The 14,950-nt window shown below is 37.4% G+C and overlaps 2 protein-coding genes across 3 annotated transcripts in view; both read right to left on the bottom strand.

Moving 5' to 3' along the window:
- SAMSN1 (SAM domain, SH3 domain and nuclear localization signals 1) overlaps positions 1-738 on the bottom strand; it is a 110,089-nt gene extending 109,351 nt beyond the window's left edge. Inside the window, exon 1 of one of the 2 annotated variants that reach the window (XM_041734718.1) lies at positions 635-738. The gene's annotated coding sequence lies outside the window, so the exon portion shown is untranslated. The remainder of the gene's footprint in view (positions 1-634) is intronic. The other variant, XM_041734717.1, reaches the window with a different exon arrangement.
- A 2,365-nt stretch (positions 739-3,103) lies between these two features.
- Positions 3,104-14,950, bottom strand: part of LOC121479372 (putative uncharacterized protein ENSP00000383407) — a 29,004-nt gene continuing 17,157 nt past the window's right edge. The window contains exons 4-5 of the mRNA XM_041734905.1: positions 6,412-6,449; positions 3,104-3,146 (exon numbers count right to left, since the gene is read on the bottom strand). Of these exons, the coding sequence (XP_041590839.1) occupies positions 3,104-3,146; positions 6,412-6,449 (81 nt within the window). The remainder of the gene's footprint in view (positions 3,147-6,411; positions 6,450-14,950) is intronic.

Genomic DNA, 14,950 nt, shown 5'->3' with positions numbered 1-14,950 from the left:
GATATTATGCTAAGTGAAATAAGTCAATCAGAGAGAGAATTACCATAGATCTCACTCATAGGTGGAATTTAAGAAACAAAACAGAGGATCATGGAGGAAAAAATGAAACAAGATGAAATCAGAAAGTGAGACAAACCATAAGAGACCCTTAATCATAGGAAACAAACTGAGGGTCACTGGAGGGGGCTTTGGGGTAACTGAATAACAGTCAACCTAGGTTCCACTTCCTTTCTATACATCTATGTGTATCTCTACACACCAATACATGGGTATATATCCTATTAATAATATATACTTCCTATTCTAGTTTTTTTTCCTTCAGATTTTACTTATTCACAAGAGACACACACAGACAGAGGCAGAGACACAGGCAGAGGGAGAAGCAGGCTCCATGCAGGGAGCCCGATGTGGGATTTGATCTCAGGACTCCAGGATCAGGACCTTAGCCGAAGGCAGAGGTTTACCTGCTGAGCCACCCAGGTGTCCCTGTTTTTTGTTTTTTGTTTTTTTTTCCTTTTTAAGTAGACCACAATGCCCTGCTTATTTTAAAAGAGAAAGAGATAAAGTTGTCTTACCTGCCCTTTAAACTACTTTGGGAAAATGCTAAGTCAGCTGAACTAAATTTAGCAATTACCTTTTAGCTGACAGTGTCTTCCGATGTGGGAATCATTCTCAGCCTTGCCAGGTTCCTGCCAGATTGTGTCATTCACTGTTTTCCTTTCTAAAATATAGTATAGGATTGGTTAGCAGAAATATGTCCAGTAAGTGTAAGAAATATAAAATCAAAACAAGATCAGCACAGAGTTCTAACTTGGTAAGTGATAATCAGAGAGCTCTGCGGTCCATCCTGGAGAGTGTAGTCCCTGACGCAAAACCCCAAGCGTCCTGTGGGCTCCCATTTATTTCCATGAGCTACATAATCACCCAAGCATTTGTGGTAGGATGCTGCAATTGAAATACCTGTTGATAGTTTATGATTACATTATTCTTGGAAGTATTTTTCCTGAGTTAACCTTTATGATTTTAGGCTTAGTTCAAGTGCCTCCACCCTCCACATTCCTCATCATTTGTAACTAAATGATCACATGTATGGAGAGAAAAATGAGTTGTGATAGTTTCAAGAAACTCAAATCTTGAGTGGAAGAACGATGACTTGCTCGCCCTTGTCCTCATACCACCTAGAGCAGAACCTGGACATGTGGTGAAGAACAGAACTACACTAAAATGAAGAAATTTAAAAAAAAATAAAAATAAAAAATAAAAAATATAAAATGAAGACATTAGAATCCCTTCTAACCTCCTTACCAAAGAGGATCATTCCACATGTTCTATCATCATATTGATAAAGCAAAACTGAGATTACGCACCCAAAGCATCACATGGAAACAAAGTCAGCATGCCTGTGTTGTTTTTTTTTTTTTCAAGATTTTATTTATTTACTCATGAGACCCGCACACACACACACAGAGAGAGAGAGAGAGAGAGGCAGAGACACAAGCAGAGGCAGAAGCAGGCTTCATGCAGGGAGCCCGATGTGGGACTTGATCCTGGGTCTCCAGGATCACGCCCTGGACTGAAGGCAGTGCTAAACCGCTGAGTCACCTAGGCTGCCCACCTATGTTGCTTTTAAAGTCATTATTTACTCTCATATTTGACTACAGGAAGGCAGTTAAGCATCAAGAATTATATTAAGATGGAAACATCTATAGCCTTGTGTGTACAAATTGCATAGCAGGCTATGTGAATAAGTGTATATGGAAAATATAACTTTTTCTTACTTCCTTTTATTTAAGATTATGCATTATTTAAATCAGGGCTGATATTCAAAATATTTAACAACTAGCTGCCCACAAGGCCTTGACTAGTGAGACAGTACATAGTCCCTGTGGCTGCTGCCACCTGAAGAATATCAGACCTAATTAAAATGAAGACACTCTTGGAAGGTGAATCCATTGTGATCATCACCTTGGTCTGAATGAGCTTTCAGATCCTACTCAGGAGACTGGTTTTTGAAAAGATGACGAAAGGAGGGCAGCCTGGGTGGCTCAGCGGTTTAGCACTGCCTTCAGCCCAAGGTGTGATCCTGGAGACCCAGGATCGAGTCCCATGTCAGGCTCCCTGCATGGAGCCTGCTTCTCTCTCTGCCTCTCTCTCTGTGTGTCTCTCATGAATAAATAAGTAAAATCTTAAAAAAAAAAAAAAGATGATGAAAGGAGTTTGAGCATCCAACTCCTAGATTCTGTTGGAGAGAAAAGGCACGCACGAGTTTGACAAACTGCATTAAAAATAAATTACTGCCTCTGTCCCTGGGTGGTTCAGTTGGTTAAGTGTCAGCCTTCCACTGAGGTGCTGATTTTGGGATTATGGGATCAAGCCCTGCATTGGGCTCCCTGCTCAGTGGGGAGTCTGCTTCTTCCTCTCCCTCTGCCCCTCCCCCCCATTTGTGCATGCGTGCTCTATCTCTTTCAAATAAATCAACAAAATCCTTAAAAAAATAAATTATTGTCTGAATAAGCGCCACCCAGGGATCCCCTGTGACTATTTTATAATTAGTGACACTATATTCTATAAGAGGAGAAACATCCATTAATTTCTAAAAGTAATAGATGTTTACTTCAGAATAAAATGCAAATCAGCCAATTGCCTTTATTATAACTACAAATACTGTAATCACAGAAACTAAAGAAAAGATCTGGTGTTGGAAATGCTGTAGAAGAATCTTTTGTAATACAACCATTTTTTATTTCATTTTTATTCACTGCTGGTTTCATGTATCTGAAAAGATACTGAAGAGGTCACCTTGACCATGGTCAGCCAAGCTAAAGTTGGGAAGGCGGAGGATAATCAGCCAATAAACCATCAAAGAGAATTATATTTTTAATGTAAAAGGAAATTATTCTGAATAAATCAATGATTTCTTTGTCTTAGCCATTTACAGTTAGAATGGAACCACCTTCCTTTTAAAAAAATTTCTTCTATAGAATTCAAAGACAATTCAATTTGACTTTCATTAATCACTTATTGTTGCTGTATGGAAATGGCAGGAGAAAAGAAGTTTCAGAGAAACAGAACATATTATCTGCATGAGTAATCTTATGAATTACTAACCAAATCTTTTGTTTTCAGACATAGATCTCCGGATTGACCTAGAGGAATAAAAGGAAAAGATATTTAAGTCTACATCTAGTAAATAATATTTTTAATTAAACAGAAATTAGATTACCTAAACATGCTTGTAATATGTTTCAGAGCAGACATAAATTCTACCTATAACGAAGGTCTATATATAGCCCTGAATTTTCTTGACCCTATATGGCAAGGATAATCTTGGCCTGGAAATTTCCAAGCAATATACAGAAATTTCCACGCAACATTTATAAACCACCCACACACACAAAGTGAACCATTTTTACATGAATGTATCTCAAGATAATCAATAAATAGTTAATGTGGAAAAGCTCTTTTTAAAATAATCCTGTTCCATAAATACAGAAAGAATGATTGAATATAATCACATACAATCCCTAATGAAACAATAGATCTGGGCGATAATCAACAAATGCCGTTAAAAACTTTTCATTGCAAGGCTGAAGGGCAACTTTGTGCTGAATGGATGAGCCTGATGCCATCTGAACCCACTAAGCAAGTTCACAGTCATAAGCATAGAAGACAACCAGATATACAGGCTTCCAAAGTAATGCAACAGGAAGCATATAGTCACTGATGACCTACTTTTAAAATATATACACATATATCAAACTTAAACATTATCTAGCCTCGAGATCTAACTACAAAATTTACAGGAAGCATAGAGGATACAAGAACATGTTTTTTTTTTTTTTTTTAAGAAAAATACCACAAACGATGCAATCAGCAAAATTCCTCAGAACAAACAATCCAGTTTCTTCAGCAAATTAATGGAGAAGGACCTATGAATTAAGAAATGTGAACTGAATGCATTGCAATGATCCTGTTTGGATCACGATTCAAATTAACTATAAAAAAAAAAGCACTTGGGATCCCTGGGTGGCACAGCGGTTTAGCGCTTGCCTTTGGCCCAGGGCGTGATCCTGGAGACCCGGGATCGAATCCCACGTCGGGCTCCTGGTGCATGGAGCCTGCTTCTCTCTCTGCCTATGTCTCTGCCCATTTCTCTCTCTCTCTGTGACTATCATAAATAAATAGAAATTTAAAAAAAAAATTAAAAAAAAAAGCACTTGAGGCTATTAGAAAAATTTTAACAGTGACTATATATTTGGTCATATTACACAACTTTTCTTATGTTGTTCTAGTGCAGTGGTGGTAATGTGCTTATGCTTTTTTTAAAAAAAAAAAATACAGGGATCCCTGGGTGGCGCAGCGGCTTAGCGCCTGCCTTTGGCTCGGGGCGCGATCCTGGAGATCCGGGATCGAGTCCCACGTCGGGCTCCCGGTGTATGGAGCCTGCTTCTCCCTCTGCCTGTGTCTCTGCCTCTCTCTCTCTGTGACTATCATAAATAAATAAAAATTAAAAAAATACAGTGCTTGCTTTTTAACAATATATATCAAAGCATGAAATTATGTATCTGGGATCTACTCTTGAAAAAATAGTGGGGGTTGGAGGGCTGGGAAGTCAAGTGGGTAGAAATGAAATGAGAGAGACTATAGGTTGATACCTGTTCAAGCTTGGTGATATGAGTTCACTATTATCTCCTCCTTTATATATAATTGAAAATTTCCATAATAAAATGTCCAAAACAGAGACGGAAGATAGGACTATGCTGACTCTATCCTGATAATTATTTTATGCACTAGGTGAACACATGCGTGTCCTGTACATATATTTAGTTTTGTTTGTAACTTGAGTGTTTTCCACTGTTTAATATTCTTGGTACTCATTAAGTTAATGCCAAGTTCACCTTTTCTTAAGCTCAGGGTTGTAAGAAAAAAAATCTGCATATATAATTTTTGTCTTTACCATTTTATTTGCGTTTGCTTTTTTCCTTGTTAATGCAAGTGCTTAGGACACCTCTTGGCAAAGAGTTAGTGTTCCAAAACTATTTATAGTATTATAAGGTAAGGTAGGTGCAGAATAGCACGAGATGTTATTCCCTTCAGGGGAGTGGTGGACAAAAGAATCAAGGAAGCTGAGATTCTTCAATTTTATTTTAATGGTTTGGAATCTGAGGAACATGGTAACTGAGTTTGAAAAATCCTGATTCAGTCAGTATCTGGTACTTTTCCCTCTCATTCCTTCCACTCAATGTTTTGGCATCCTCTGATCTAGAGAAGCATCAATCATAAGCCAATAGCTCTAATTTCATTTAACTGTTTTATTTGGAATTGGTGAGTTCCTTATCTATGGATAGAATGAACCGTGACATAGACAGGGCAGTTTTTAAGATTGAGATGAGCCCTGTCAAAAAACCTCTTCTTTACTCCAGGTCAGGCTTAAAATGACACTATTGTAAAGAGTAAACTGTGGCTTAAACTACCCTTGCCTGCCAGGTGCTCTAAGCTGTTCCTCATCCAATTAAGTACTATGGATGTATTTTATATCCTTACTGGGAGAAAGCTTTGAACAGGAAAGGTAGGGGATCCCTGGGTGGCTCAGCAGTTTAGCGCCTGCCTTTGGCCCAGGGCGTGATCCTGGAGTCCCGGGATCGAGTCCCGCGTCAGCTCCCGGCATGGAGCCTGCTTCTACCTCTGCCTGTGTCTCTGCCTCTCTCTCTCTCTCTCTCTCATAAATAATAAAAAAAATAAAATCTTTGAACAGGAAATGAAGGAAAGGATATGAAAGCACAGAACGCCTTGGGAGCAGGAAAGGAAGACTGTCCAGAAAGGCTACAACCAAAGAGAACTTCATGTATTAACAATTTGGTCTCAGACCATTCCAGAGTGCAAGAAAGCTATTCTGTATCATCAGTAACCAATCTGGAAATTTCCTCATAAACCAACCTCCGGCCCCTGTGTATTTCCAGCTTGTTAGTTAAAATCCCATTACCTTATGCAACATGTGTGTGCCACATCCTCTGGCAGCTTGATGAGCTATATGTAAAGCCAAGCCTGACCTAAATAACCGAAATCTCTTTACAAACACATTTTTATTTGGATTAGAGGAACTCTTCAGAAGATTAATAGGTCACTGATAGAAGCATGTCTTTGAGTAGGCTCCCACTTTAATCTGAGCCTCATTGAAACACATGTTTCTTCTTCTGGAAATTTAATTTTCACATCCCTGTGTACAGAAATGTCACAACACAGGTTTCCTATGCATCAGCATAAACGGATAAATGGTAGCAGAGTAAAACATATCTAGATTTGTACATGACAATTTTTAAAACAGCGCTTTGACAGGAAAACCACTAAAATATTCCATTTGACCTTACAGAACTAACAGAATGTAAAGTTTTCAAAGTAAACTTGACTTACTTTCTTTTTAGTTGTGCATCCTCAAAATTAGAAACTTCCTGAAAAATAAAATACAGAAGAAAATAAAATAATACTACTCTAAGAAATCAGAAGGAAAATTCACGTATGGTACATCTTTGAGTGTAATCCAAATGTGCCATTTCCCCCTTCCTAATGAACTGACTGGTGTTTCCCCCTTGCATTTTGGTACTATGTCATAGAATCTCAGTTCAATTTTTTTTCTTTATTCTCTGTAACTTTGAGAGATGTAGAGTGCTTTCTTTATTAACTAGGGCTTATATCTTATTCAAAGCCCTGGTCAGTTAATAGAGCAAGTCTTTGAAATAAAAACATGCAATTAAATCCTCATAACTTCAAGTTTTCATTCCCTATAAACCCATCAAAGCCGAGGGGGGGAGATACACACCGGAGTATGCTAATTACATCACACAGTACTTTCCTTTGAGAAAGTTTAAACTATCACAATGCCTCGAGTATGTTGAAATACACCTGTGATTCATCTGGCCTTTCTCTTTAGAGTAACTGAATGTTGTGCAAAATCCCTAATACTTTTCGGGGAAGAATATGTCGCCACATCTTTCACCATCATTGAAAGAGCTTAAACTGCTCCCTGGCACCTTTAAGAACCCTTAAGATTTTCCTATTATCATTCGTCTTCTCCTTCATTCAAAACCATTTACAGTTTTGATGCTCGGGGTACTTTTTGATTATCTACTATATCATAGGCAACAGACCATGTTGTAGAGAGGTTTGATTGGTGTGGTAGGAATTTGTGTAGTAAAGACAATTGGAACCAATATTCCAGATGGGGGAAAAATAGAAATGCAAAGGTGGGGAAGAATATAAATGAAAATCAGAAAAAGGAAAATTGGTTGATAGTATTAGTCTGAGCACTGCCAAATCCAGGATAACCTTTCCCCTACAAAATAACTGAAGGGACCCTTTCTCTAACCCTTGTTATGTTTTTGTCAAGATTGAACTCTCAAGGACAATTTAAATTACGTATTTCAAGCTGGTGAGTAGAGTGTCACTGAAAATTCCAGATGCTGACACACTCCATCCCTGAACTTGAGGAACAGTTTTTGCCAAGTTAAGATACCTATGGGTCACCCACAGGACAATGTCTAAACAGGTGGGAATGGGGGTAAATACTTGAGAATCATGAAGCAAACCCTGAGGTGAGGTGACATATCAGCACATACCACTCCTTCAATTCTCTATGCTTTGTCATCATGTGTCCTAGAAATAACCCAACTCTATCCATGGTCTTTTTGTGAAATTCCTTCAATATTGGTCTGGATGTCTCCACACCTCAGCCTAGAAGCCAACTGTGTTCCTTTCACCACCATCAGCAACCATACCAGCTTTGTGAGCGTCATCAGGAAAGAGGATGGCCATCCGTCTTTGTAGTTATATTTTCCTATCACATATATTTGGAATTTAACTGGGAAGGAACAAGTTCCATGTTCACATAATCTATAAAATCTGGGCCAAATATGTCTCAGTAGTCAGAATTTACTGTTTTGAGTCTAATGAATTTTTTGTTAGATAAATTTCTTCAGATTGCAAATCTCATAGTCTTCTAAATAGATTCTCCCTATTTTGAGTATAGAGAAAGAGGTGTCTGGTCTAGAATATAAAAGGTCAACTTGCAATATGAAAGATAGGAAACATTAGATAATGTCTGTATTTTTAATCATACAAACCACAGTACTTTTGAATTAACTTATATCAGTAATCCATGATCTCGGTTTCTGTTTTACATGGTAAAGTTTATTTTGTGCTGTATGAAAAATTCTACCAAAGAGATTAATTCCAGAGGACTCACAAAACTTGTGTGCAATGGAGCTTTAAGTGTTTGAGTCTGGGATGGGGGGTGTATTATTCAAACACAGTCTTCTGCCTCACTTAGGTGAAGCCTTGGCTAAGTAGGTGTTGGACTCCGGCAAAACTGGTCAAATACATGTGACTGCTGATTATGGTAAACGAGATACAGTTAGCTCTGGGCTGAGGTATAGAGACATCCGGATCAAGACCAGGGACAAAGATTGGTTATTTTTAGGGTATATTTTGTCACAACATTTTCTAGGGACTATCTACTTTGTTCTGCTTTAACTGGAATCCAGGTTAGCCATTTTTACTTGTAATGAATCACTTTGGTTTGGGAATGTTGTGTTACAGAGTTCTCTTATAATGGATACTTTCGAAAAAGATTTTGAAGGGTGCCTGGCTGGCTCAGTAGGAAAAGTACTGGTCTTTGAGTTGTGAGTTCAAGCCCCATGTTGCATGTGGAGATTATTTAAATAAATACAACTTGAAAAAGAAAAAGAACAAGATTTTGGGTTAAAACTTCTTTTAATCCCTATTAAGATATAAGAAGTAATGTAGCTTTCCTTTGGCAACCTGCTTCCTCTAAGATGGCAGAGAGAGTCAAGCACGTTAAATGTGAGACTGAAGTGTGATTATGTGGGGGGAAGAGATTACTCAAACAGGGCAACAGCTACTTAATTAATAATACGTCTGTTCCCTGGATGTTGCCTAGTGGTAGATTACTACTGAACTGGTTAAGCAATTTTTAGTACTCCTTGTACCAGACTCAAGGCAGCTGCTTTCCATTCTGACTTCTGCTTACATAAGCAGACTGTTATGTATTGAGTTCAGACCCTGTATTCCTAGAGGAGCAAGTCAAAGAAAGACTAGATGCAGCTTTATTTTTAGAACTACATCTGTGTGTGTATGTGTGTGTGTGTGTGTGTTACTCTGAACTCCAAAAAGAGGATACCATTTCAGCGAGTCGATGAAATGATTCTATCTAGTCCATTAATTTGACACTTGCCATAAATACTAGGCAAAACTTGCTCCTGTTAGCCTTCGTTTCATTATCCCCTAAATCAAGCACTAATCATTAGTCTTACCTTTCATTCACTAGGGAGTTTGTGGCTTAATTTAATTTTTACCCCTGGCAATTGTTAGGAAAATAAAAAATGAAATGTAGGCAAATTATTACAAATGGGCCGGCAGAAACTAAAGAATATGTCCAACATGTGTTATTATTCAAGGCTATGAGAGTAGGCTGTAGGAGTAAAGCATTTTCACATAACTGCAACAAGGTCATATAAGGTCAAATTTAAAAAACAATTGAAAATGAAAAAAGAGAAGAGGACACTTAGAAGAGATTTTGGATACCAAATGCCATATTTCTATTCTCATGCAGTGGTTACGGTTGGCTGTCCTTTGGGGTTGAGTCTAATATGTGTCTGTTTCTTGCATTATTGGTTTTTAAATCTTACTTTCAAATCACAAAGTCAAAAAGGAAAAATGAAGTGAATAGGTCAGGGATTGTTGTTGCCTAACTAATGGAAATGTGAAAGGTGTTTCTGCACCAGAGAAAATTGATTGGCAGTAAGTGATGGTGTAAATCCCACAGTGAACTTTTAAGACTACAGAGATCTGACCTTTGATTTGCAGATGAATAAACTGAGATCCCAAATGGTAAATTGACTTGTCTAGGGTCATGCATATAGTGCTCTACTTTGATTAAATGTTAGTCACTTTTTCATTCTAATATATTCTTTTGGAATTATATAATTCACTCATTCATACATTCATAGTTCAATAAATATTTATTGAGCATGTGCTATGTTTCAGACACTGTTTTAGATGCAAAGAAGAATTACAAGTGGTCCTTCTCTCAGATATTCAACCATCAACGACTGCTAATTTCAGGATCCTGTTGGAGTCCATGATTTTCCTAACTTTGAAGATTAAATGAGCTAGCCTTCATAAAATCCTTACACAATGCCAAACACTTTGAAGATACTTATGATGTTATTTTTCATTAAATTAATTATTCATTATTAGTTACACCGAATTTTAATATTGAAGCAAGAGTTGAGCATAAATACAAATACACACACATATATGTGTATGCATACATATAACTTCTCATTAAAATAAGTTAAACCAATTTCTATTTTGTCCAACTGATTCTCTTGAGAGAAGGAGGATGATTCACTTGCATAACTGAAATGGTTTTACTAATACTAAAATACAGCAATTCCAAGAATGCCACATCCAAACTGAATGAGCCTATTTCTGGACATTTCTTAGGTTCCTATACTTCAGTAAAGTTCCTGCAGATGTTCAAAAAAAGTTAATTTAATGGAAGTTCCTTTAAAAAAAAGTCTCATAGACATCTGGCAAAGATGATTATGATGCTTCAAAGTTATTAAAATAGAGTAGTTTTGCAGTACACCTAAAGCCACCAGAGAGAGTGTCACACACACACACACACACACACACACACACACACACACCCACAAGCTCTGTTCTCAGAGAGGAAGTTTGTGTGACTGGATAACAAACTATCACCCCTGTAAAGGAGTCCTACCGCCCGTGGACTTCTACCTCGCCTCTACGTCTTCCTGCAAATGTGTGTAGAAAAATCTCATGATGGAAAGGTCTCCTAAGTTCTCAAAGAGATCACACAGCAAAGAGGAATATTCGTGAATGTAGCTAGTCTGAACCCAATTGTTAAAGCAGGTTGCTAAGAATGATACAGCTTTAAATCACATTGCTTTTCTATTCCTTGATTTAACATATTTGTAGAATAATAATGGCAGGACACTCATGTACTATCAATTCTTAATGCTTTATATATAGTAGTTCACCTAATCTTTACAGCACTCCTATGAGGTGGATACTATTATAATGGAAGATAGTATAAATGAGGATACTTCATTTACAGATGGGTAAACTGAGGCACAGAGCAGTTGAGATTCTTGCCTAAGGTCACATAATTAATATGTGGTAAAACTGGCATTTTATGCCTGTCTTAACCATTACACAATGCTACTTCTATACTTGACTGCACAGATACAGAATCTACCTCTCATTTAGGTCAGAGATCTCACAAACGAGCACTATTGGCCAGGGAGAGAGTGGCCATGAAAAAGCAGAGAAAATATAATACTATCTTCCAGTACTAAACAAAGAACTCAGAAAGTACACCTTTATCAAAGCATTAACAAGAATAATTTAGTATTATTTGAAGACAAGGGCAAAGACAGCAACACTGATGTGTTTTAAAGGCACTAATCATTTTGTGGATGCTGCCATCATCATCAAAGAATGCCCAGTAATTTATGACGGCACATTTAATTAAAAGTGAGCACTTCCGGAACCACTGAATTGAGATGACAGTCTGTACATTGGAGGTCCCCAGTATATTACTATAATAATGTTACGGTTCTCAGGGAAAACAGATTTCATCCCCCCATGAGAATGCAATGAAGAAGAAGCAATGTCAGCTCATCCGGATGGGAAAAGTAGACTTTCCTGCCAGGCTGTCCAGCTCCTGTCAAAGAGTAACAACCCTATATAGCTAATGAATTTTGATTTCCTCAAGAGAAGCAGGTGGTGTACGGCATCCCCACATGGCCCATCATCTCAGGGCAGATCACATAGCTTGTAGTGCCTGGAGAATGCACAGGTACTGTATCTAATCTGTCAGAGACAGAGCTGGTAAATCACAGAAAATTTTGCCATTTGTCTACTGGTGTGCTAAGTGAGCTTTCTATCAATCCTCAACTAACAAACTCCTCTCACAGCACTATAAATATCCAGGATGACAAAACAAGTTTCCTAGGGGATGGTTATTTGCATTATAAAAGATTCTTCCTTTACAAAAAGATTCCGTTCCAGATTTCTTAAAAAAGAGAGCTTTTCTTAAGTATCTTCAAATGTGTCGTGATTTACGAAGTTATATTTACACAGGTTTTAGAAAGGGGAATAATGTTTATTAAGTCACCTGTTTGCTGCCACTTATATCATTATCTTATTTAGTTCTCAAGCCACAAATGGAACAAGAGCAAGCCAAACAAACTTGTGAGAAGTCTGTTAGGAAATGTGATGGGTAAAAATATGAAATTCCATCCTTACAATGAGAAAACATTGAACTGGCATCCAGAACCTGGCTTGCTTCCCCAGGTCTGCTCCTACATTGGGCAAGATCCAAAAACTCTCGCAGAACTTCAGTCTCTGCATCCACAGAATAAGGCTGGTGAATGCGAACTTTAAAATCTCTTCCAAAGCCATGGTTCCTAATCTACAATATTTCAATCCAGAATCAGCAGGGATGACAAAAGCTTTTAAGAGAAAATTAAAGTAAGAATGGGCTTTTTTGCTTTACAGCTTTTTCTTTAAAACATGATTAAAGAGATAACCATGGCTTTCATTAGATTCAATTAGTAATTGTATCATAAGCTTAGGAAATAAAAAAGAGAAGAAGGCATAATTAACCTTAATCTATTGATTTCATTTTATTTTAACATAAGTCTCTGTTTATGAGAGGATACTAATTAAAACCACCAGAAAGTGTTCACACATGAATTGGTGGCAGAGGAATAACTGTATATGATCATGGATATAATGGGTAAAAAAATAAAAGTGAAAAAAAGTACAGCTTTTTAATGAAGGTAATCTATGTTTTATATGTCAGCTTGTTAGGAGTCATTTTACAATCCAGAAATCAGGAAAAGGATTACATACACTGTTTTGACACTGACTCCTCTTGTTCATAGTTTGATGAAGACCTAGCTGATGGGATGCCATTGTTAATCTCATTTTCTTCCTTTAGTGTCTATGTTATTAATAGCTCTGTCAATGCTAATGCTAATATGGAGACAGAACAAAAAACTCCCAATTTTAATAGTTTGGAGACAAGTAAGAAATGCAGTTGAGTGGTTAGAATACCAACCTGAGAGTCACCTACCTTGATTTCTCCATTACTCCACCTATTCTAATGACATGTCACATTTCAATGTGTCCATTTATCCATTTATAAGACACTTGGCTCTAAGTGCTTTTTTAAGCACTTTTGTGAAAGATGCTAGAACAGTGTGCAGTGATAATGTCTTAACCACCTCCTTTCACCACTTTTAACTCTAGTTCTTCCTTTAAATCTTAAATCTCATCTCTGTGGAACTGGCACCGTTAAGCCACAAACCACAGTTATGTTCTTAGAGATAACACCTATTATTGATCATTTATTTTGTGCCAACCACTGTGCTAATAATGTAATTATATTGTTACCTTTTACTCTCAAATGATGAATAAGAGTAACAGTTTCTTCATTTTGCAGAAGAAATCGGGCTTGAAGATTTTAATGAACTAGGAGGCTTTGAAATTTTATAAGGCTTATCTGATCCCCCAATCTTGTGCTACTGGCAACTATATTATTTTTTCTTTTGAAATTCCTTCTGAGAATTCTTATACAAGTAGGGCTTGGTGCTTACAATATAGTATTTAATTATGTAGCTATTTATGTTCCTCTCTAGATATTTTGGGCATATGTATTTCTTGCTGTAGATGACACCTGTCATTCACTAAACCTAAAATCAATGTGCAGCAGAAGAGGAAGAAGAGGAAGAAGAGGAAGAAGGGAGAAAGAGAAGGCAAGAGGAGGGAAGAAAGGGAGGAGAGAGGGAAGCAGGAAGGGGAGAAAGAAGGAAGGAATGAAGGAAAAAAGAAAGAAAGAAACTTCTCTTGTTATGAGAATAAGATGTGGGGTTTGGTCCTGTCCACTACATCTATCAACCTAAGGCACAAGACAAAATTGACTAATATGAGGCAAAATACAAGTCATGGGCATCCATTTTTAAAGTGACAAATCTCAGCAGAGACAGTGTACAGCTTATCACAGTGATAGTGTCTTCTTGATTTGGCTACTTCCTGTAATCTGACAGAAGCAGCAGCTCTCCTGGGTGGCAAGTTTTGTAGTGTGCTTCTAAGAGTAATTCCTGCAAGCTCACCTACGTATTTGTCTTCAATGTCCCAATAATTCCGAGCTCTCTTTAACCTGTGATATATTCCTTTCTGCTTGAATTAGCTAGCACTGATTTGATTATCTACAAATAATTCTGATTAGCTACTTATCAAATTAATTTTGGTTCCTATATTAGTTAAATATTGCTGTGAGGATGCCTGGGTGGCTCAGTTGGTTAAGCATTTGCCTTCGGCTCAGGTCATGATCTCAGGGTTCTAGGATTGAGCCCCGCATCAGGCTACCTCTCCCTCTGCCCCTCCCATCCACTCTTGCTCTCTCTTTCTATCTTAAATTAGTAAGTAAGTGAATGAATGAATGAATGAATGAATGAATGAATAAATAAATAAATAAATAAATAAATAAATAAAATATTGTCCTGTAATAAATTACTCCAAAATATAATGGCTTAAAACAATAAGCACTTAATATCTCATAGTTTCTGTGGGTCATGAATATGGGCATGACTTAGATGGGTCCTTTGTTTCATGGTCTCTCACAGGGTTGCAGTCAAGTTGTTGGACCAAAGAACTGAGGTCTTATCCAAAGCTTAGCTAGGGAAAGATCCTCTTCTAGGGTCACTTAGTGATTATTGGCAGCATCCAATTTTTTGAGGGCTATTGAAATGAAAGCCTCATTTTCTTGCTGGCTGTAGGCTGACTGGCTCTAGGTTTCTTACCACTTGGGCCTTTCTAGATGTATCTTGCTTCATGATAA

Source organism: Vulpes lagopus, chromosome 20 (assembly GCF_018345385.1).
Source record: "Vulpes lagopus strain Blue_001 chromosome 20, ASM1834538v1, whole genome shotgun sequence".
Classification (NCBI taxonomy): Eukaryota; Metazoa; Chordata; class Mammalia; order Carnivora; family Canidae; genus Vulpes; species Vulpes lagopus.
The sequence above is the reverse complement of the archived record's forward strand: the minus strand, read 5'-3'. Positions and strand labels throughout refer to the sequence as shown.